General features: G+C 41.6%; 1 protein-coding gene across 5 annotated transcripts in view; it reads left to right on the top strand.

Annotated features, from left to right (window-relative positions):
* The window catches only part of FAM184A (family with sequence similarity 184 member A), a 159,199-nt gene that overhangs the window by 52,588 nt on the left and 80,801 nt on the right, over positions 1–25,810 (top strand). For all 5 annotated transcript variants that reach the window (XM_066606366.1, XM_066606350.1, XM_066606358.1 and 2 more), the window contains one exon: positions 23,257–24,111. In XM_066606366.1, the coding sequence (XP_066462463.1) occupies positions 23,257–24,111 (855 nt within the window). The remainder of the gene's footprint in view (positions 1–23,256; positions 24,112–25,810) is intronic.

Below are 25,810 nucleotides of genomic sequence, written 5' to 3'. Positions count from 1 at the left end.
CGACATATTTTTTCACTAAAAACCACGCTTATGGTCGTGTGAATGGGTAAGAAAACGGTAAATACTCTTGTGGAAAAAAGTCCTTTCATGTGATTTTACGGTGCCGGCGAGAAAACGTAAAAACGCCTACGCTGTTCTCTGAATAAATTTCCTTTGCTCTGCCGCGGGGCTGCCAGGGGCTGCCAGCTGAGACAATGTAATCAGCTCTCTCCGGGCAGAACACAGCGTGCGGTCCTTCTTATAAGCTGCTCTGCTGAACGATGGATTTCATGCTGAACTGAAATCCATAATTCGTCAGAAAAGTGAAAGATGAGCACATTTACATGCAACAATTATCGCTCAAAAGATGGCTTTTGAGTGATAATCGTTGTGTCTAAATAGGCCTTCAAACTAGTGTTGAAGGAGATTTGCCTTAGGGCTTATTCACAGAGGTGATTTAACATTGGAGTTCCATCCAAATTGAAATTGAAAGAACTCAGAACTACCATATTAAAGTTAATGTGTGTATTCACAAGTGTGATTATTTTTTTTTTTTAATGAGCCCATCTAAAAAAAATGGCAGCATGTCTGTTCTATTTTCATGTGTTTCTGCATTTAAAAAGCGAGGCATTGCCCATTGAAATGAATGGGGTGTGTTTTTAGTGTTGTTGAAAATGCGTTAGAATTTGGTTGTCACCAAAGCATTTGGTTGCTTTTTCAGCTGTGTTCTTTCACTTCTGGCATTATCAGCTTGGCTACATTTATAAATATAAGCCCTTCCCTAAAAATCATCCCTAGCTGGTGAAAAAAACTAAAAAATTCTTTACTCACATCTCCGCTGCTCAGGTACATTCTCCTAAAAGGGCTGTGCTGATTGGCTGAGTGTTCAGCCAATTACAGGCAGCGCTTAGTTATTTTTTTCTGACAACGTTCATTGTGCGGAGTAAATAATGCATTACTTTGATAGATCGGACTTTTATGGACACAGTGATACCAAATATGTATGTTTGTTTTATTATTTAGATTATTTTATTAAAAATATGGCAAAAGGTTTTTTTTTATAACTTTTATAACTTTTTTTTAATAATTAGCAAAACTTTATTGTTCTTATTTTTACTTTTTGTTTTAGTCCCCAGAGGGGACAACAACATGCGATGCCTTGATCACTTCTGCAGTATGATGTAATGCGATCAGACAGGCAATCTATCAAGCCACCCCACGGGCATGGCTTGATATGATTTCTGCCTAGACAGCCCTGCGGCCTTTCAGAAGACCGCCGGCTGTCATGACACCCGCACAGCCCCCTGTGATCTCCGTGCAGGGGATTTAAATACTTCTGTCAGAATTGACAGCGGCATTTAAAGAGTTAACAGTTCCAATGAGCCGCGCGGCTTATTGGAGCTGTTGCCGCCGGGTTTCGGCTGTAAGAAACAGCCAGCGCCCGTGAAGTATGGAGGGAGATTGTCACGCAATACAAGCCATCAAAAATCATATCGACAGTCTTTAAGGGGTTATATAAGAGCTACACTTTTGTGTACAAGTTCCCCCTGTGCAATTCTCATTGGACAGCATGTGCTGTCCGAGCTCCACGGCCAGTGGACATTGCATGTTCTACTTTTATCTGTGAGGTGAGGTAAATAATCAAATTGTGACCCCTTTAATTTCTATATTTACATACCGAATTTCCAAGATTCACGTTTTGATCGTGAATTATCACCCTTGGACAATACATTTCTAAAAAAAGGCCTGCTTAGTACGCCTCCACGACCTGAAGGTATTGTGTGTGCACAAAATCATTTTGCTAGGCTTTATGGTGTCAGATATTTTTGCTCTTCGAATTGAATAATCAAGCTGCGTCTCCTTTACTTTTTCGATTTAGGACCTAAAGAAAATTTGCGGCAAATTTTAAGTTTGTACGACACCGGGAAGTTAGAGAATTAGTGATGAGTGAGGGCTGGGTGAGTCAGTGAGTGAGGGCTTTAGCATTTATATATACTTTATATATACAGATGTGAGGTCAATTCACCTCAGTATATGCAAATAGAGATGGGGCTGATTCTCATCAGTATATACAGAAGGTGAGTTAGATTTTCCTTAGTATATACACACAGAGGTGAGGTAGATTCTCCTCAGTATATGCACATACAGGTGAGGTAGGTTCTCCTCAGTATATACACATAGAGGTGAGGTAGATTCTCCTCAGTATATACACATACAGGTGAGGTAGATTCTCCTCAGTATATACACATACAGGTGAGGTAGATTCTCCTCAGTATATACACATAGAGGTGATATAGATTCTCCTCAGTATATACACATAGAGGTGAGGTAGATTCTCCTCAGTACATACACATAGAGGTGAGGTAGTTTCTCCTCGGTATATACACATAGAGGTGAGGTAGATTCTAGTCAGTATATACACATAGAGGTGAGGTAGATTCTCCTCAGTATATACACATGGAGGTGAGGTAGATTCTCCTCAGTATATAAACATAGAGGTGAGGTAGATTCTCCTCAGTATATACACACAGAGGTGAGGTAGATTCTCCGCAGTATATACACACAGAGGTCAGTTAGATTCTCCTCAGTATATAAACATAGAGGTGAGGTAGATTCTGCTCAGTATATACACACAGAGGTGAGGTAGATTCTCCTCAGTATATAAACATAGAGGTGAGGTAGATTCTCCTCAGTATATACACACAGAGGTGAGGTAGATTCTCCGCAGTATATACACACAGAGGTCAGTTAGATTCTCCTCAGTATATAAACATAGAGGTGAGGTAGATTCTGCTCAGTATATACACACAGAGGTGAGGTAGATTCTCCTCAGTCTATAAACAAAGAGGTGAGGTAGATTCTCCTCAGTATATATACATAGAGGTGAGGTAGATTCTCCTCAGTATATATACATAGAGGTGAGGTAGATTCTCCTCAGTGTATATATATATATATATATATATATATATATATATATATATATATATATATATATATATATAGAGGTGGGGTAGATAATAAAGTTGTGACCTCTTTACTTTCTCTATTTACATACAGAAAAGATTTGCCTTTTAATCATGAATTTTATTATTTATCGCTGTTGGACATTGAATTTCTCAAAAAGGCCTGCTTTATACGCCTCCATGACCTGAAGGTAGTGTGTTTACAAAAAATCATTTCTCTAGGCTTTATGGTTTCTGAGAAAACAATGATCTCAAGATTGAAATTTGTATAATCAAGTTGTGACCCTTTTACTTTTCTTTTGTAGGACCTAAAGAATGGTTGTGCCAAATTTTAAGTTTGTGCGACACCGGGAAAGTAGAAAATTAGTGGCAAGTCAGTCAGTGAGTCAATCAGTGAGGGCTTTCACATATACCGGTATACATATAGATCTAGATGTACGTGTGTGTGTGTGTGTGTGTGTGTGTGTGTGTGTGTGTGTATATATATATATATATATATATATATATATATATATAATGTATTACATGTATTGACTGCAAATGAAAAGCTGAAGGTACTAAGATAAATCCCAAGAAGCCTTGAACACCAATAAAACAAAAGTTTCTTCATTGAAATGTCACTGAAACTCCATTTTTGCGATTTCCTGCGGTGTGATGTTCCTGGGCATTCATGTTGGATGTTTAAGCAGTAGTCCACAATCAAATGTGTATCCCATTGTCCACAGTCCTGTTCTTCCACAGTCCTTATTTCCTGGTGAAATCCTTCACTCTGTTCATCACTTACATCACCAAGACAATCTGGGAATCGACCCTAAATGACTGCAACCAAGTGTTCAAAAACAGAAGTGATCATGTTCTCCACAAGGTCCCTGTAGTTAGCAGCCCTATAGTTCCCAGGGAGATGCTTTACAACCATACAAAACAACTACCACCACGCGCCTCAATGTTGTCCACTGGATCTTGGAAACGCTGGTCACTCGTGAGTTCCCGGATTTGTGGTCCATCGAATTTACCTGCTTTTAGCTTCTCCAGGCTCATCGCTGGAAATGTTCTACATTTCTAGCTGGAACATCTTCCATTCTCTTCAGTGTCTTTACACATTGTTTCATCAACCGAAGTGTGATGTGCAGCGGTGGTGATATATATCATATATACTAATACTAAGCAAATGCTGGCCGGAAAAAAGTCATTCTAACAAAAATACATAATGACATCCGGAGTATCTCAAAAACTAGAGATCCTAGAATGAAATGGATGGGGTGGTTGGAATCAGCGGCAAAAAATAAAAACCCAGAATAAGGTCTAAAATTCCAGGCACCATGAAAATTTTTTTTTGGTTCTCCAGTGAAATAATCCAACATGAATAGGCCATATATGAAAAGTGTACATATACTCAGCGTCCTGTCGAACCACCTCTCCTGAACAGCATATTCTGTGAGCATCATGCTTCCTGTTAGAAGACAGGAGAGCCAGCTGATAATGTTATGCTTCTTGGGACCTTAACATCTGAAGCAGCAGCTTTAAGACTCTTTCACACAAGCGGAACTATTCCGCAATAGTCATTATAAACCGCGATTTAATCTGTCACTGTAGAATTCTGCTCCAAAACCCACATCATTTTGATGCAGAATTGAAACGCCTCTCATTTACGCATCAAAATATACGCAGAAGCTGTGGATTTTGGTGTAGAATTTACCATATCTTGCTTTACGTAATGTAGGCTAATACCAACCATGAAGAACGGCTACGGATATCAACCCTTGTATGCTAAAGGATGAATTCTGCAGCATTAATAGACGTGCTGTGGAATCACAATCCGTAGTGTTTTATAAAAACGCTGCCGATTCATTGCTGGAATTCTTCGTACCGTATGAAGGGGATGTTTAAAATCCCCTCCATATGGCTTGTTCTGTAAATGTTGCGGAAGCTCCACAGCGGATACGGCCCGTGTGAAGGCGGCCTTGTAGTGTTTTTATATAGAAAAAGCAAATATCTTTAAATTTTCTAGTTGGGAATAAAAGGCGCATCATTTTATATTATAGCAATTGCTAAGGTTCCTGGAATAACGATGGGGGTTGAAATTAAACTGAGGAGACATATCAGATCTTCTCTGCATAGAAAACACAGCTGAAAGCACTTAAAGGAAAGTAAAGAAAGCAGATATTCTCTGTAATGTGACTAAATCCTCTAGATTTTATCTCAAGCGCTTGCTGGAGGGGGGTCTCATCACTGTTATTAATGTCTTGCCTTATAAATGTACTTGTTAAATAGAGTCAGAAGCACTTTCTGCATGACCATGGTCTATTTATTCAGATTGGAGGTAGACGCTGTCTGTTCTTTCCTTAGCCATGACTTCTCCCGTTCTATATGGTTTACAAGCATACGCAACAAACAGCTTGGGACAACATGCGGCCCGTGTTGCCTTTCTCTCTTGCCCATAGCAGGCTGGGCAGTCAGATTTCCGATGTGTCTGCCATGACCTGCCCAGGAAAAAACTGTGGGCTTGCAATAGAATTATTCTGAGGACCTCAACGGAGGGTCGGACAAGAGGTCTGCTATAGAAGGGTAAGGATTGGGCTAGATTGAAATATCGGTCAACTAATGTAGCCATATGAGCATTGCAGGCAGCGGAAGAAGCATGTGATGCTGCCACAGCAGCAGTGGGATGGTTTGCATCTTGTTTGCTCCAGGCAGTATATCACCTTTTACAGACGGAGGTAATGTCATGCTTTGTCTGTTACACCAGGTGATACTGAGATGTGATAACATAACATCACATACTGTTATTTAGGTCCCAGAATAAGCTTAAAGGTGACCTACCAAAATAAAATATCAAAAGGCCACCTAATGTACATAAACAGGCGGAAACTTTTTTTATTCCCATTATTAAAAGCAAATCTGTTATCAGACTGCGCTGCCCTATGTACGGGCGAGCCGTATGGTTTTATCAGGGGGCAACCTTTTATGTCACTTTCTAGCATTAAAAAGTCACAAATACTAAGACATCCTTAAAGGTGTTGCACAGAGCTTATCTCGTTCCTGCGAGGCTCCATTCTATTTACCCATAGGCCTCCAGTTTATGTTTCCGAGGTTGTGATGGCGTGGGCACACACCACCACATTTTAGGGACTTGCCCAATAGCACAGGCCTTCTAGAAAAAGGGTATCTCAACTTATAGCCCCTATTACTGTGAAGTCCTGGACTCAACCCCTTTGTCCTACTACTGGGAGACAAACCTACAGGTATTCGCAATGCTCCCTTTAAACTCCTGCAATACAGTACTATGGCAGAAGGTATCTGAATAGCACAACAGTGACGAAAACTAACTCTCCCATTTGAACCACTCATATCTTGCATGAAGAAGACCCTCCAAAATGAAAAACTTACAGCTATGCCCCAGGATAGAATAGTTTAATTTGAAAAGATATGGGATCCTTGGATAGCCTTTGTTAATGTTCCAAATCTGCCTAATTTTGTAAGATCCTAAGGGCTCCTGCACACTTGCGTTTTTCTTCCGCATTTTTTTCACACGATATCGCTTCGTTTTGTTTTCACGCAATTGTCAATGGGACGTTCTAATGTTAAATACGCATCGCACAAAAATCGCAAAGCACCAACTTGCAATGCGTTTTTAACATAAAAAAGTCAAAAATCAAGACAATCGCGTGAAAAAAACGTGCAAGTAAAACGCAAGTGTGCAGGAGCCCTAATAGGGAGAAAGAACTAGTAAAATGCCTGGAGATTAATGTTAATATATTTGTAAGCGGAACTGGACCTATATGATGTAAACTACTCAGATAATGAAGAGATTCCGATTTATTCCTTCCTCGTACAATATAAAGGATTGTATTTGATTCCCTGCATACATATTAAATTTGTTTTTCCTTTTTTTTGTTATTCTTTCTGTTAAATTGTTATTAGACCTCTGTACTCCACTGAAAACTGGATATATGCCCCTGCGCGGGGTCTCTGCGGCAGAGTGTTGCCACCTTTTTGGTTAAATTCCAATAAATTCTTTTGAAACATAAAAAAGTCGCAAATATTTGCACAAGTGGGGAAGCACCTCTTCATGTATTAGGCACATCGTGCACTAGTGGAAATATTAAGTCTTAAAGGGTATATAAAAATATCAAAGAAGCCCTAGCAGGACTCAGGCCCCTTCCGCGCGGCCGTAGGCATTTTAATGTGCACCCGCCAGCGCTGTAAATACGCGTGAAACAGCACACAAATCTAATGTTTGTGCCCCTGTTCAGAAGGCCCAGCGCATATACACTGTGGCCACAATGCCAATGCCATTTGGCGGGGAGATACAGTTTAGTTCAGCTTAGCTAAGCTGTCTAACCCCCTTCCCTCCCCCTTGCTGGCTCACCGCCTCTCTCCTCCCCTGCGGCTGTTTGCAATGGGAGGGGGTGGGGCGGAGCTAAGCTCTCGCCCCCTCCCTGCCCCTTGTTTGAAGCCAGCAATAGGAGGGGCTAAGCTTACCTCCGCCCCGCCCTTCCCATTGCAAACAGCCGGAAGAGAGGAGAGAAGAGGGGGGAGTTTAGCAGTCACGCTGCTAAACTCCCTCCCACCTCCCTTCTCAAACCACTGTCATTGGCTTCCAAAGGAGTCTATGCAGCGGCCGATGTATTCCAGGCAGAAAGATGGATCCAGGACTATCTTTCCTGCCCGGCGCTATATTGGCCGGCCGGGCGCCTTTATACCGCGTGAATACGTCTGTGTGCATCAGATGGTAGAGTATATCGGCCGGCAGTGAAATTGGCGGCTGATATACTCTTCTGTGAATAAGCCATTAGGATGCCTTCACACATGCGATTGCGATATCGTTGCATTTTTTTAACGCGTATGTCAATAGGATATTGCAAAAATCGCAAGTTTCTGCTTTGCGATTTTTGTGCGATGCGTTTTTAACATTAGAAAGTCCTACTGACATTTGCGTAAAACAAAATGCAGCAATATGGTGATTGCAGGTGTGAAGGCACCCTTTAAGAGAGAACTTGTCACTGAGAGACGTCATAAAACGTAACTCTTACTTCTTCTAGATTAAAAATATATCCAAGCAGGATGGCCAAAGAAAGACAGTACCTAAAACATATATACTGTGGACAGGGTTACTAGTATTATGATTTTTGTAGCCCAATGTCCATATTCACATTGGAACACCCACAGTAGCAAAACCCTACTGATGGAACAGGCTTCAGATGCTGTAATAAAACTATACACCTGCATCTGCCCATTCAAAACCCGCACATATGGGGTGCTTACAACTGAAGCACTTCATACAATGTGGGTACCAGCTGTTTCTTACAGATGACACCCGCCTGCAATAGCCCCGATAAGCAGAGCCACTGACAGATCCCACCCTGCCCCCCGAGATAAGATCGTGGGGTGCCGTGCAGTTGCCATAGCAGCCGAGGGGGGCTTTCTGAAAGACACAGCCCTTTCAGCAGGCAGGGATTTTAAATCCCCGCCTGCTGAAAGAGCTTCAGAGCAGGGCAGGGGTAGCCCATTGCTTTCATTGAGGCTGCTGGCAGCAGAGATGGCCCCATTGAAAGCAATGGGAGAACATTGCGATCCTCTGTCACAGCTGTGGCAGGGGATTCTTTACTCCCCACGGGAGTGCCATCATTACTGAACACTGTGATAGTGCTGTCACAGTGTTCAGTGATGAGAGAACTCCCCGCGGGGAATATCTACACGCAACACGGAACTATGTGCACGCATGTCCTATCTTTTGCAGATGCACGTTTGCACGCCTGTAAAACACGGACATGTGAACACATCATAGGAAACCAACGGTTCTAATAGACACTCAGTTTTGTGCACACGATCGTACGCACATGAACACGTAGTTTGTGAGTCTAGTGTATTAGGATGAGGAGCGCTCCTTCTAGGGCAGTGTAGTCTGATGACAGATCTGCTTTAATATCCTTGTTCTCTGCTGAGATATGATTAGATTATGTTACAAGCCCAATGTCAGTGCTGTAAATCTGTCAGTTTTTGATAGTAACACTTCGTGTTCTGATTTGTGTCAGGCTTAGTGCTGTGATGGAGATCTTATATATGCAGGTCCCCACATAAACTCTCATAACAGCCATTATTCAAGACTGATAGGCTGTAGATAATGTTGTATTTGCTCTATTGATTTCACAAAGGGTCTCCATGACAACACTGCATCGGACGGAAATCAGAAGGGGACATTTTTCATCAATTTCTCTCTATAGCTATTAGTGCTTCAAGTGATCATAGCATAGATTTATACTAGTGGGTAGCAGATTTGTCGCAGAAATTTCTGGAACTGACCTTTTGATCTGAATGGGGCTTGCAGAAATCCATGTGCTTGCCACTGAAACAACTGCATCCAGATGTATGGACCATATCTGTAGTCACAGAAAGCTCTGCAAGAGACTCTGTCAAAAAAAAAAGCACCTAGAAGGAGTTATTTTGCTGCAAAACTCGGCATACAGTTACATCTCAGGCAGATATTATTAGAGTTGTGGTGTCATTAGATGAACGGTCTTACCACCTGAGGACTAAAAGTGGTTCCACCCTTGGCTCCTTGTATATAGTGACCTCTTTTTCCACTTGTGTAGAGCTTGTTGACCCCCAGACGCCTCTATGATGCAGAGAGATTCCACCCAGTTAACAGAGTTGGAGAGGGGCGCATTATTGGTATGTGAGAAGCTGGATGGTCGTATCAACAAACTGCCTGTTTTGACCAGACTGTGATGGGACCAGTGGATGTGTGAGGACAAAAGACCACTAGTAGAGAGGATTGTCCGACAAGGACTTGCAGTTCCAACTGTTTAATTATCTGCCATCCAGATACAGGTGGCACCATCATTACAGGCCCCAGTGTGTGCTGGAACCATTTGCAGGCATTTGGCTGACGAACATTTAGTCTCATGGCACCCATTATGTAAACTGCCTTTGACATCCACTCACCGTTGCCTCTGTTTGCAGTGGTGTCATGAGCAACAAAACTGGACTGCTACAGAGTGGAACTGGGTTGTCTTTAGCGACGATTCCAAGTTTAATTTGGGCACCGACAATGGTCATGTTCATGTCTGAAGACCTTAGGATGAGCACCTCAATCCTGTCTTTGTTGTGCATTGGTACACTGCCCCCACTGATGGTCTGGGTGGGCAGCCATATGACAGTTGGTCACCCCTAGTAGTGGTACAAGGGACAAAGACAGCTCAGTGATATGTTCTGGACATCCTGCTGCCACATGTGTTCCTCTCATGGCAGGTCTTCGAAGAGGCATTTTCCAACAGGAAAATGCTTGGCCGCACACACAAGCGTGTTACAGGAATATCCCCACAACATTTAACACTTCCGTGGTCTGCATGGTGGCTAGATTTATAACTAATAGAACTTGTTTGACACCATGTGGGATGCCAATTTCGACAGCCTATGAGTTTGCATGGTCTAGAGGCTTAGTTACAGCAAATGTGGACCAGTATGCTGCAGGATACCATTCAGAATTTGTACGCCTCCATGCCTGCCCGTATCACATCTTGTATCCGAGCTAGAGGTGGTACAACAGCTTCCCTTCAAGGTGTCAGTTTATCACAATAAATAATATTTTTGCTCTGATATTGAAATCACTTACTTGTATCAACATTACAATCACACATAGAAAGTTTCATATGATTCTGACAACTCCTTCTAGGGGAAGGATTTTTTGGCAATGAGTGTATTTACTGCATGTGATTATGGGATATCTCAAGCTTATCACATTTTAATGTACTCTAAATCATTTTTTGACAGGTCTCCTTTGAAGCAATTATAAAGTTTTATTTAACCCCTTAGTGATCAAGCCTTTTTGCACCTTAGTGCCTAAGCGCTGGTACTTAGCTCCGCCCCCATCCCACCCCTCCCATTGCAAATAGTGGCGAGGGGCGGGGAAGAGGCGGGAGCTCAGTTCCTGCTCCTGGCTCTTCCATCCTCCCCCCCCCCCCCCCACCCTGCAGACAAGGACACCGTATATTGGCTCAGCGTGAAAACCGAGCCGATATACGGTCGTTTAAATAAGCCCTCAGACGGGACAATGGTCATCTAGACGACTGCATTAGTGCTGACGTCCCTGCTAAGGTTGTTAGCGTTCGTGCAGAGCGTTTAGACAGAGTTCACCGTTGGATCGCCAGCTTCTCGCTCAGCACTTCACATTCTATGCTATCCTACACGCAACAGGGAGCCCGCGATCCAGCGATATTTTATGACACTGAAAGTCAGTGATAACGAATAGTGAACAAATAGTCAACAGTGTTTTTCTTCTTACACTGGATGATTATCGCTCAAATTTGTACAAATTTTGAGCGATAATGATCATGTGTAAATGGCCCTTAAGTCATTGCAGACATGTTGCCAAATGTCAAGTCAGCATATACAGTACTGGCCCAGTTACGGAATATGTTGACTTCATGCTGTATTGTCAATTAGCAAATAGAAAAACTATACCAATAATTAGTATAATTCTCTTCATTACCACACAACCAAAAAATGCTCCAAAGTGAGAAAAAAAAGGCACAAAAAATTGTGTTGTGTTTCAGAATTTCCAATTGTTCTACAGCTAACATCTGGATGTGCTCCAAACATGCAAAAAAAACAAGGTGTCTTTCCAGAGACCGTACGTGTAGCATCAGCGTTAGCCCCGGCTCACACGAGCGTAAATTTACTACGTATTAGGTGTGCGATGTTTGTGTGTATGCATTGTGTAATAAAGAACGCAGCATGTACGTTTTTTGCCACGTAGTACGCGCCAGAGAGCCCATTTTAGCTTTGGGCGCATAATCAAGGCCACCCATGTGCAATTATATGGCGGTTTTACGCATGCGGCGCGTGAGCCCGGCCTTACAAACATTTTTGGATGTCTTTTTCTTCTTTTCCCCACATATTGACATTTTGTTTTGCTTCAGGCATAGAAAAATGCCCATACAAAGTGTCCATAACTAAAACACTCTGCATTTCAACTCTTTTTAACACTGTTTTTGGTGCGTTTCATAATTTGCTGTTGACTTACAAGTGACATCCTGCTGTAGCAATCCAATGCTAACCACGGGGCAAATCAGTAACCCTGTAACCCTGCTTTCAAATCAAAACTATCTTCCAATATTAAGAGAACGGTGATGTGTTGTATAATCAGTATTTGCAGACTTGGACTGCGCCACCAGGGAGCCGGTGAATCCCCCATGGGCCCTTCAGCCAACAGTGCACGTCAGTAACCACAGCTGTACCAGACCACTCATGACTTACTAGAACACGGCGTTCCCAGCAGCTGCTGCGCTCCTCACCTGAGCTATCTTATCTATGTGTAAGGCCCCCTGTCCATGGGCGAGGCAGAATATCGCTAGCGATATTCCACCGCCCGGTAGCAGGGGAAAGAGCTGCCAGTTCTCTGCGGTGAGCCTATCTGACAGTTAGGCTTTCCGCGGAGCATCGTGGCAAATCACAGCATGCTGCGATTTGAGTCCCACAAGTGCAGAATCGCTATGATTCTCTGCTTGTGGATAGAAGGCTGCGCTTTCCATAGCAATGCAATGGAAACCGTGCACTGCGTTACTCACGGACGAAGGCTCACAGCGCTATCGCCCATTGTCTACAATGGGGATGGTGGCGGCGGCCCCATTAAAAACATAGGGAGTACTTCACGCTTACCTGCCACAGCTGTCACAGGGGATTCCTTCACAGCTGTGGCAGTGATCCGCCATGCTATCCCATTGCTTTCAATGGGGCTCGTGCCGCTGGGGGCTTGAAATATAAGCTCTACCCCGAAAATCATTCCTAGCTGTAAAAAAAAAAGTAAAAAAAAAACGATCAGCCAATCAGAGGTAGCGCTTTCTGGAGGCAAGGATTTTTCAATCCCCAGACCCAGAAGACAGATGAAGACTGAGCGGGATGGAAAGAATAGCTGGACAGCTCTTGGAGGTGAGTTAAATTTTTTGTTACTTTTTTTTACAGCTAGGGATGATTTCTGGGGTAGAGCTTATATTTCAAGACCACCCTCCCCCTGAAAATCATCACTGCAGGGGATGCCTTCATCCCACTGCTTTCGGCGACAGCAAAGATTTTTAGCGCTGTGAGCCTTGAGTGAACACATCACAAATGAAAATGAAGCCATTAAAAATCATTGGTTTCATAATCATGCGTTTTCACGCACTCTAGCAGCGCAGGAATATCTATCGCCAGTGCGTATGAGCCCTAAGGCTGCATTCACACTTGGGGCTTTTTGCTGCATTTTTGAACCGCAAACACCAAATAAAAAAATTGCATGGAGTTTTCAAAAAACGTGTGTATTTAAAAAGGACAAAAATTGCATATATTGTTTAAAACCACATTGGTTTTTTTTAAAAACTCATGTAATTTTTAACAATGCGTGTGGTTTTTTAAAAAACACATACAATTTTTTTTTAAATTGCATACGATTTCTGGTGTGGTTTTTGTTTGCAGTTGAAAAATGAAAAACAAAATAATCTAGTGTGAACACAGCCTAAAAGTCTACTGATGTGTGTGTAATGTGCGGCTGTGTGTGTATGGCAGTGCGTGTGCGTGCAGGTAACAGTGTATGGGTACGTCCACATGGAGTATAAATGCTACAGGATGTCTGTGCAGAATTTCTGTTGAGGAAATACGCAGTATTTTTAGTAGTAACAAACTGGGTGAGTTTTAGGGCTTATTTACACGATTGTACTTATGCAGGTATTTCAGCACATAAAAAGGTGCCCAAAAACGCAAGCATGTGATGCATCGGATTTGAATTACTTCATTTAGATGAACGGTTTGTTCCTGTGCAAAATATTCACGTGAGAAAAAATAGGAGCTATGCGAATATACGGTGCGTACGGGTGAACATGTAAATGCATACAAATGTTATCCACGTGCTGTGAAATACATATGTACAAAATCCACAGGATGTCAATTTATGTTGCAGGTTTTCATTGCAGGTTTCATCCTTTGCTCTGCATAACGTGAAATGTGTGGAAAATTTGCTGCATTCCCGCACTCAAACCTGTGATAAAAATGCACCATTTGGTGCATTTTTCTATCACTGCAGGTTTCTGCAAATTTGTAGAAAATCCTCAGTGGATCTGCCTCATGCGTCCTTACTATATATATCTGGGTGAAAATGTATTCAGATGGCTGAGTCACAGTTTCTTAATCTGTAATTTAAGCTAGATTTGCACATTTTTTTCAAATGTATCCAGCTATACTACAGAAATAAAGGTATGTAAATACAGTAAAACATCTACTAGCATTAATAATAATAATAATCTTTATTTGTATAGCGGCAAATTATTCCGCAGCGCTTAGCATTGACATCTACTAAGGCCGATTTCGAGTAAGGCCGTGTTTTTAGCCAAAATGTTGCCTTTAATAACACTGGTGTGTGCTGGCCCACGTTACCTTGCTGCTGAACCCACGTGATTTCCTGCTCGGTGTCTCCTCCTCCTCCTCCTGCTGCTAATGCAACCCACCCTTCTCCATCATCACTGACAGGTAATACACTAGTACAGTACTGTACTGTAGAATTGCACTCCAATGTAACAGCACAGAGAACACAGTGATAACACTGAGGACAAATAATGATGTCACCTGCAGTCCTATGTAACAGCACAGGGAACACAGTGATAACGCTGAGGACAGATGATGTACTGTCATACAGCAGATGTTACCTGCAGTCCTATGTAACGGCACAGAGAACACAGTGATAATGCTGAGAACAGCTGACGTAGTAGATATGACCTGCGGTCCTATGTAACACCACAGACAACACACAGTGTTATTGTTAATCTTTTTGGTATTAAAGACCACTAAATTAAAGACCACTTCTCCACTAAATGTGGTTTGGTGTGTTTTTTGGAATGTCTAGAACAAATTAATTGGATTTATATTGATTTCTATGAAAATAATTACCTCAAGTAGCAATGGTTTCAGGTAAAGCCAATTGCTTTCAGACAGATGCATCAGATCACGTTCCAATGCATCAGATCACATGGCCATATTCCCGCAGCATAAAAGCGCCCAGCCAGGCCAATATAGCGCCGGGTGTCTCACGTTGGGCCGAAAAGATAGTCCTGGAACTATCTTTCCGGCTAAAATACGTTGGCTGCTGCATGGCCTCCTATGGGAGCCAATGACAGTGGCCGGAGAAGGGAGGTGGGAGGGAGTTTAGCAGCATGACTGCTAAACTCCCTCCCACTTCTCTCCTCCAGCTGTTTGCAATGGGAGGGAGCGGGGCGAAGCTAAGTTTCACTCTGCTTCGCCCCCTCCCATTGCTGGCTGCGGACAAAGGGCAGGGTGGGGGTGCGTGCTTAGCTCCGCCCTCGTCTTGCCCACTCCCATTGCAAATAGCCGGAGGGAATGAAAGAGGAGGTGAGCCAATGAGGGGGAGGGAAGGGTAGGCAACAGCATTACGGCTTCAGTTTATATGCGCTGGGACCCGTACCGTCTGAACAGGTGCACAGACGTTAGATTTGTGCGCCCGTTCACACGTTTATACAGCGCCGGTGGGTGCACGTAAAAACGTTTACAGCCATGTGAAAGAGGCCTCCCACCTTTTTTGGAATTGGGGCTCTAGATCTAGGAAGGCATTAACATGTTAAGCTCGATTACTTCACATTTGTATGTCATAGTATGCTGGACATGGCAAATATTTTAACGTGTGACATTCAACATGACAGAAGAAATGTCATATCTTGAGCTCTACTCAAATGACAAATGGTACTATCCTAAAAATAGCCTGTTACAGAATCATTACTTCTGCTAGACTTCATAGATGCAAGAATAGTGGATTCAGCTAATGTTTAATATGTGAAAGGAGTCACAGACACACACACGCACATTGTGAGGAGTGCTTATGAAAAGTATTCCACTATCCCTCATTTGTTCAGGTTTGACAACATTAAATCATCACATTGGCTTTTTAAAGGATTTTCTGAAAACCAAAAATTTGCCCAAGTGAGGGAAATACCATAATGTAATAAAAGAATAAAAGAATCATTACTTTCTCAGCATTGCCTGCCATCCTGGATGGTCTTTGTTTACTGTGCTGCAACAGTCGCAAACCCATATACCAATGTGATTGTTGCAGCCAGCCAGTGGCAGTAGCAGTGACAGGAGATGTCAGGTAGCCAGCACAAGGTTGACTCAGCCTTCCATCCTTCCAAGGTCGGTAAAATAAGTACCTAGATTGGTGGGGGGAGACTTACTTGAAAGCGCTGCGGAATAAGTTGGCACTATACAAATAACAAGATTTATTTTTATTTATTTTATTTTGTTCTTTAGACAAGAAGCTAGAAGTTTAAAAACATCATTTCAATATGTAAATTTCAATATATTTCCAAGACAGATGACATTGATACAAAGCTCAGCATTAGGGTGCATTCACACGACCGTGTATCGGCTGGGTTTTCACGCCCAGCCAATATACAGCGTCTCTCTCTGCAGGGGGAGGAGGATGGAAGAGACGGGGGCAGTGCTCTGAGCTCCCGCCCCCTCTCTGCCTCCTCTCCACCCCCTGCTCTATTTTCAATGAGGAGAGGCAGGATGGGGGTGGGGCTAATTCCCGAAACTTCGCCCCGCCCCGTTCCGCCTCCTGTCATTGCAAATAGTGCATAGGGGTGGAGAGGAGGCAGAGATGGAGCGGGAGCTCACAGCACTGCTCCTGGCTCTTGCAGCCTCCTTCCCCTGCAGAGAGAGACGCCGTATATCGGCTGGGCGTGAAAACCCAGCTGATATAGGGTCATGTGAATGCACCCTTAAGGAGTGGGGAGGAGGATTTAGATTTGCCTTTTCCCTTTTTGTGGGGGGAGAGACAAAATATGAAATCATTGGGGGGGTTCACTCACAATATCCCCATTGATCAGCTGATTGGAGGGGTCGCAGCACTTGGACAACTGGCTGAGCAGTGCAGCCTCTTCATTGTTTGCCGGACACAGCTCTGTATATTTTGGTGCAGCTGTGCCCGGTATTGCAGCTCAGTCCCACTCAGTTGAACGGAGTGAGCTGCAGCACTAGGCGTAGCTGCTACCAAATGTATGAAACTGGGCATGGGAAACAATGAAAACAACACAGCACTGACCCAAGCATTGCGGTCTCTCCAACCTGTGATTCACTGGGAGTGCCAGGGTTTTTGGCCGCACAAATCTGATATTGATGGCCAAGATGTTTTTTTAAAACTATTTTTTAATTGAATTTTCCATGCTTGATAAATGTAATATTTTATAGTATGGTATGGATGATGATACTAATTATGTGTAGGGTTTTATTTTTGTTATTTGCATTTATCAATATTTAAAGCCTTATGTAAGGGGAAAAAAGTGTTTACATTGTTTTCTGTAAAAACATTTAGATGCCACTGTCAGCAATGACTACAGCATCTGCTGGTCAAACAGTGTAGAAGAGTAATTAGATGAGCAAGCCCTTATCATTTTACTCATTTTCTGGGAAAACCTCCATATATGACAATATGCTTTCTGATTGATGGGAAGTGATAGCATGAACAAAAGTTCATGTCACCCCCTCCCCTGTAACAGGGAGATATATAGAAGAATCACAGTCTTCTCTGTCTTGGGCTGGTCTCCCCTCACCTACACTCTCTGCTCTGCACACACTGACTAAAAAATGACAGTTGTAAATTCAGTTTTCCCGACTCCAATTCAAAAGCCTGTAACTTCAGTTCTGTAAGAACTACAAATCAGCCAAGAATCTTAACTTTAAAATGACACCAAAACATGTTGGTAGCCCTGACAGAAGCGGCGCTACAGCCGTTTAAAGTAGGACGAGCTCTATTCATCCTATACTGTAATGTCCTTTTCCCTCAGAATGAGCAGAGCTCGTTCTAAGCTGCTGGGGGTTAAATATTCCCAGGTCTGGCTAATGGAGAGAGATTCTTAGTGAGAGTCCCACTCTATAATGTGAGTATTATTCATAATGTACTCTACTGACCTGTAATAGCGTCTCTCAGGATTCGGTTGTGGTTTCCATTACTTTGATGGCAAGGATGGTACTGCATACTGCGCTGTTCTTACTGTGAGATGTGAGAAAACTGCTAAAAGTGGCTGAAGCTATTCGCTGCTGTGACGGGACCCTAATAATGATCATTATTTCAGTGAATGACTAAATTACTTTCTGAAAGCCCCAGTGGAAAAAGAGGATAGTATGAATTTTTACTTTTTTCATCTCTTCTGTGATCACATTCTCAGCAGTCTAGTCACACTGAATGCAGCTTGTGAACAATATAATAAGTAAGAAACACCTAAAAAAAATAGAGATTATTTATTTAAATAAGATGCATTTAAATTACTGTTATTGGCTCCTCCATTTGGTAGTCAGCTACCTGCATGGTGAGAGGAGGCTGCATCTATATGCACTCCTCAGTCAGTAAGTAACGGCCATTTTCTGTGATTGTAAATTACTGATTTAAATTGCCTGAACTATAAAAATATTGTTATTTATTCCACACGATGAATGACATAAAAATGCAAAACAAAACAATGCCGCTGTTGCTGTGTTTTATGTATCTGCCTTAAAAAAATGCAATAAAATATTATTTAAAAATGATATATACCCCAAAATGGGAAGAATTAAAACTACAACTCATCTTGCAAAAATCAAGCCTACACACAGCTCCTTTGGAGGAAAAATAAAAATGTTACAGGTTGGGGAGTACAGCAATGCTAATGCATTTTTTTACATTGGTAGCTGCAAAAAATGTATTTTGAAAGATTAGTTTAAAGACAAACCTCCAATAGATATCCTTTTAAAATTTTTAAAAACTATTAGGCTGCCTGCACACAAGCGGGGCGGATTACGCATGCGGAATCCAGCAGTGGAATCCGGCCCTGGCAGCGATGTCCGCGTGTACCTGCTTTCTTTTTTTCTAATCTGTACTGTGGATGGTCCATACGGCTCATTGTCGAACATGCGCGGTTCAGGTTTTTTTTTTACTGCTGCTTTTCCTGCGTCATTGCCTTGCGATGAATGATGTGGAATCTGCAACCTTTCAAAAGCAATTGTGACAGGGTTTCCATTGACTTCAAAATAGGGGATGTTGGCATTTTTCCTTCGCTAGCGGAAACCGCAGGTGGTTTCCGCTTGTGTGCAGGAAAAAATCAATTTTCTGTAGCATGCTGTGAATGGTATACAATTGGGGAATACAGCGATGCAAATAATTTTTTTTAGAGGGTTTGTATTGTTTATAGAGCTTTACACCTCACCCCAAGTATTATCACTTTCCTCTATACAATCTTTCCCATCTACCTGTATCATCTGACTCCCCCAGAATTTTCTCCCCTCAGTATAATTTCTCCCCAAAGATATAATCCCTACCCCCCAATATTATCTTACTCCCCCTAGTGGCATTCTCCCAATATTATCCACCGATATCTTATTTTCGCCACCTTTATTAACATGATGATATCTCTCCCCCAAGGGTATTATCATCACTATTGTTAACTCTTCGCCCAATATCATTTCTCCCTTTAAGAGTATTATCTCTTCCTTTGAGGTGCATTTACACTCATAGATGATCGCTCAAAAGATGGCTTTTGAGCAATCATTTTGCATAAACTACTGCTTGGTACTAATGCCTATTAGTACCAATTGGTAGTGTGTGAGTCTTCAGGAGATGTATTCAGAGAACAGACCACCTGCTGTACTCTGAATAAATTCCCTTTGTTCTGCCGCGGGGCTGACAGCTGAGACAATGTAATCAGCTCTCTCCAAGCAGAACACAGCATGCGGTTGATCTTATCAGCTGTTCTGCCAAATGATGGATTTCATACCGAACTGAAATTCATCATTCGGCAGAACAGTGAAAGATGGGCAGATTTACACCCAACGATCATCACTCAAAAGATGGCTTTTGATCAAATTTTGAGCTATATATAATCATTGCGTTTAAATGGGCCTTTTACATAGATGTGATGCTAGTTGTCCAGTAACTTTTGCCCATATCGTGTATATAGAGTGATGACTGGTATAACTGTGTTTCTGATTGTCTGCACTTATATGCTGTACAAGCTGTAGCACACTGCACTGAGCATGTAATTTAGAGAATCCTGCCCAGATGCTGCCATGCCCATAATCATGCATGCACACAGCGTACCAGTCTGCACTTTTGTAGCTGTTGATAAATTATTTTGGCAATCTATTTATAAGCTGCAGATTTTTCATTTTATACTCAGCAATGTGACAAATGAAATCTTGCTCCCTGCCAGGACTTATCAGTCATTTCTCTTGCTCCGCTGATTTTTTAAGATAGAAGACTCTTGTATACTATAGCGAGAAGCTATGAGGGGAAGAAATTAAAGGTAGCAAACTACATTCATTTACATATCCAATGTAACATAGATTCCTGTAGAATCAGTAACCTTTCACGGTCTATTGAAATTTTATGTATTTTTGCTTGAAATCTCATTGTGAATTTTGATATATTTGGCCGTTGTCAGTCACTTAGAAACTTACGCTTGCCCATTTTTTCCCCCTAAAATTACATCACTTCAAAAGATGACCATTTGCTGCCTAATATATCCCACCCCTTGACACAGGTACCATTGTGAGAAGGTAATCAATTTATTTCCTTCACTTGTCAGTGTTTTTTTATGTCATGGCTTATTGGTGCATTTACAGTTCATCCCACTTGTTGGAGGCCAAGAATAATCAGCTATAACTTCAAGACTCCAATCAAAAATACCTAATTTGGTTTATTATTACGCTATTTCATTACTTTTTCCAACAGAACTGTATATCAATCTGCTAAGTTCCTACTCTATAATATTTTGCCTGCAGAACGGACTGCATTTTCATGGTGATAGGTGCCCTTTAAATGTGTGTGCAAGAAAATGAAAGAAGTGGGCCGGAGCCATACTTCAAATGAAAAAGCATTGCAACTCAGTTATAAAAGTGTCCATGCCCTGTTAGCCCCTTAAGGACCAGGGTGTTATGGTCCTAAGACCAGACACCTTCTAGGGATATTACCCATGTGGTGGTTTCACTGCCCAATTTTGTTTTTTTCAGCTACTAAAATTATTTTTGCCCACTCTCAATACTTGGCCTCCCCATGCGTCCGGTGCCTCTAGCTCTGCACCAGTGCTGCATGCTGACCAGACTACATTCACCATGTGTTATACGCGTGCATATATTGCTTGCGTAATAAGCAATGAAATTACACTTGTGTGAGTCTGGCCTTAGGGCTTATTCACATGAACGTATGCATTAATACGTTTGCCCATACAGAACGTATATTCACATGATCGAAGGAGGGAGATGGAAACAAGCAGGCTGATATGTCCGTGTAGCCGATCAAGTTTTTCGTTGTTTTTTTTTTTTTTTTTTTAATCAAAATAGCAGTTCACCCACTTGCGTGTTACACCCATGGATTAGAATGGCAATAAAATGCCTAATTAGAGCCAGCTATCTTCTTTTCCCTACATTGTATGCCGAGTACCTCCCTCCCTTTTTTTCAGCTGCCACAGAAGTCTATGGCAGCTTTCTGCCTAACACAGGCAAAGATAGAACAAGACCTATCTTATCACAGAAAAAGATTTTGGATTTTTCATTGTACGGCTAGTGTTCTGTTTAGCAAACTGTGTATTATTTTATAGGATATGTTTTTTCTGTTTCCTTTCCTATTTTGAAATATTTGCTGTGCTATAAAATATCTTCTAAAAAAGATAAAAAATTTTCTGCCTCCATAACTTCTTTATTTTCGCGTCAAAATAGTTGTAAGAGGGCTCTTTTTTGCAGGACATCCTGTAGTTTCCACTGGTACCTTTTTGGAGTACATATAACTTTTTGATCTCTTTTTATACAATTGTTTCTTGGAAGCGGAGTGACAAAAAATGCACAATTCTGACATTGCGGGTTTTTTTCTGATGACGTTCACTGTGCAGGACAAATAATGCGTTACTTTGATCAATACTTAGGATGCAATGATACCAAATATGTTATTGTTTTTAATTGTTTAGACTTTTTTTTTTAAATATGGGAAAAGGGGGCTTTTAAACTTCCTTTTTTTTCTAGTAATTAATAAAAGCTTTTTTTACTCCTTTTTACATTTTTTTTATAGTCCCAACAAGGGACTTGAACTTGTGATCATTTGATCGCTTCTCCAGTATATTGCAATACCATAGTATTATATTATACTGTGCTCTAACAGGCATTCTATCAAGCCATGCCATTGGCATAGCTTGGTCGGCAATCAGCCACTCCAGCACTGGTACCCTTCAGAAGGCCCCAGTTGCCATTGCAACTGAACACCAGCTCGCGATCGCATCACATGGAGGCCTTTCAGAACCCTCAACTTCAATCGAGGATTTACATGCCGCTAGTAGAACTGACTGTGGCATTTAAAGGGTTAACAGCCGAGATCAGCGTTCATGCTGATCACGGCTGTGAGCTGTAAGAAACAGCTGGCACCTGCACTGTATGGAGTAGGATCAGCTCCTAATCCCCCTCCATACAAACTCCAAACGTACACGAGAATGGATTGTGAACCGTGAAATAGGGCAACACAGGTGCCCCATTTGTGGGATCCTAGCAGTTGGACCCTTACCAATCTATCAGTTTTCACCCAACTATTGGATGGGTAAAAGCAAAAAAAAAGGAAATGCCCCATTACCGGAATATGTCTTTAAGCTTCCAGAGGTATTCTGGGTGTATAAGCGTTAGAGGGAAATGTACAGCTAGGTTAGCAACTGGGGCATGAGCAAAAAAATCATAATACCTATTGTACAGTGTTGCAACACATGTTGAGTGGAGTGTTTCCCCACAAAACAAATCCTATTCTTGTGTAGTTATGATAGGCAGAGAAGGAAATAGTCCTTATCATCCTGACAGTAACATTATGCTACTTATGTTGATACAATGCACAAAAACATACCCAAATCAGAACACAATACAAACTCTTTATTACTCCTGAAACTTGGTATATGAAACAAGACAGAAACTGATATTGTTTGCTTTATAAACATACAGTATATGGACTACTTCCGGGTCAACCTCTGTTGAAATCCAGAGACCTATCCCTCCATAGCCATTTCCAATTCACCTTTCCTTGGCTTGATTTATGTGTGAATAAAAAAACTGTACATAAAGAAAATGGGATTTTTTATTTCTATATATTGAGTTATCTAGAACTGAGTCACAATCTTACTAATGTGAATTGTAGTATCCGGTGTAAAACATGCAATTCCTATGAATGTTAGTAAGTCTTGATGTGGTGCTAACTGAGAAGGAAAAATTTAGATCACTCCTTATTTTAGATTTTGTCTTTCATATTAATAATTCTGTATATTCTTTAAATTCCCAGGTCATATATGCCTTAAATACTAGGAATGATGAACATGAATCAGGAGTACAAGCCATTAAAGAAGCCCATGAAGAAGAAATTCAGCAAATCCTTGCTGAAACCAGGGAAAAGATAATGCAATATAAAAATAAAGTATCGGAGGAAACCGACCTAAAAAGGAAAATACAAGCACTGGAAGAGTCACTAGAAGAGCATAAAAAGATAAAGCACCAAGCACTTACTGAATTTGAAGTTTACAAACATCGAGTAGAAGATATGCAACTTTGTGCAGAAGCCCAACATGTTCAGAGAGTTGTTACTATGTCCCGAGAGGTAGAGGAGATAAGGAAGAGATTTGAGGAGAGGATACGGAGTTTTATGCAACTTCAGGTACAATTTGAGAAAGACAAACGAGCTGCCCTTGAAGAACTGAGAGCAACTCATAGAGTAGAACTTCAAGAACTCCTGAAAGCTCAGCACAATCAAAACGCTACTTTAAACAAGGGCCAGGAAACACTTGAGGAAATGCATCGATTACAAGTGGAAGAGCTCAATAAAAAGTTGGAAGACCTACGTCTTGAAAGAAAAAAACTAGTAGAAGATTATGAAGGGAAGTTAAGTAAAGCTCAGGCTTTCTATGAACATGAGTTGGATGCTTTGAAAAGGTCTCAGCACTTTACTGCCGAGAATTTACATGCCTGCAAGCAGAAAGAAGCAGAATTGAAGAGGGAATTTCAAACTCAAGAAGCTATCTTACAGAAGAACCTTGGGATTCTTAAAACTGAGTTTCAGGTTGTACAGGAAGAAGCAGGAAGTCTTAAAGAAAAGTGCCAAAAACTACAATCTTCTCTGTCTACAGCAGAGAACAATGTTCAGGTAAGCCTTTGATGCAAAGTATTTTGTCATAATGTGTAATAGTCTACAACATATAAATTCTACAAGAAAAGCCAACAATAAATTGAAAAATCAACATCAGAAAAAAATACTGACAGTAGTCTACCCCCTTATGTTAAAGCACAACCTATACATTCATACTAGTCCGACTATTGGAGTGTAGAGGAATAGTTTAAGAAAATATAACTGACTAACACCATGAAAAATGTATAACAAATTTTACAAAAATGCATGTAGTCAAAACATACAATAGCCACTACTATGAAGAGAGGTGGTGCTACTGAGCCGTTTTATATCCCTAGTACTGGTTTACTGAAGAGTTACACACAACTCTATTGGTACGTTTTGAGGGTTCTCCATATCTTTCGTTAGCGGGTTTTTATCACATTCATTTGGTGAATAGGTTCTCACTTCGTATTTTATTACATTTTCTATTTTTTTCTCACCAGAAACAGACATTTTTGGAATTCTTTTTTGCCTTGTTTTATAAAAAAAACAGGAAGGCTTCAAAGATCTGCTCTAGATGTTAGTAGAAAGTTATAAAAATGAAAAATAGTGCAGATGTATGCATGCATAATTCAGTGAAGACAAGAAAAAAGACGTAGGGATCGTTGATCTACACCCTAATGATCCCCTTATACATTGGGGAGCAGTCATCAGAACTCTTTGATTTCAACAAGATGAGACAACTCTCATATGTGTATGTAGGCCTCTTGACTTTCTCCCAACGGACGATGTTGGGTGGAAGAAGGACTAGACATGTTAAATTTCAATACCTGATTATTTAGTTTCTCTTAGAGATAAGCTGCAGTCACAGCTATCTGGCTTCAACTTTCTCCACTGTCCCTATATAAAGTGTAGGAACGATCAGCACGAGTGGAGGGTTCATGAGTGTGAGGGACTCGGAGGGAAATAGCTGTCAGCCGAACAAGCATTCATCCGACAGCTATTGAAACTAAATGGGCATCTTAACTCACATTTCTTAGTCATGATCTCAGTGGACGTACCACATATTAATGCGCTATACTGTCTACCATAGTTCAATTGTGTGCATGTACTGTGTTTCCCTGATAATAAACCCTACCCTGATAATAAGCCATGCCCTGATTTTGGGGGGAGGGGCTTGAAATATTACCCGCCCTCCGAAAAATAAGCCAAAGCTACACTACATGTAAAAAAAAAACGCAAAAAACAATACTCACCTAGTAGCCAGTGTTCAGGTCCCTCGTGCTGGCGTGTGGCACTCCAGCAGGCTTCTGCATTCTCCTGCATGCCGACACAGCAGTTCTTCCTGGTAGCGTGGCTTAAATACCCCGCCTCCAACAAGCTAATGCTCAAATCGGTTAATCGAGCGCTGCATCAGCTAATGAAAGCCAGCCCTCGACTAACCAATCAGAGCCATTTAATGATGTCATTCAATGAATGGCTGTGACTGGTTAATCGAGCATCAGCTCTCATTGGCTAACATGGCGCTCAAATAACCAATCAGAACATTAGCTTGCTGGAGGTGGGGTATTCAAGCCCCGCTACCAGAAAGAACTGCTCTGTCGGCACGCAGGAAGACACGGCAGCTTGCAGCAGCGATGGGGACCAACTTGAGGGACTCCCAACGCCGACTGCTAGGTAAGTATTATAAGGCTGTATTGCCGGCTCCATTGAATTCAATGGGCGAACTTTGTTC

The sequence above is a fragment of the Eleutherodactylus coqui genome, chromosome 1 (assembly GCF_035609145.1).
Source record: "Eleutherodactylus coqui strain aEleCoq1 chromosome 1, aEleCoq1.hap1, whole genome shotgun sequence".
Classification (NCBI taxonomy): Eukaryota; Metazoa; Chordata; class Amphibia; order Anura; family Eleutherodactylidae; genus Eleutherodactylus; species Eleutherodactylus coqui.
Note: the sequence above shows the minus strand (reverse complement) of the source record. Positions and strands in the feature narration are given on the sequence as shown.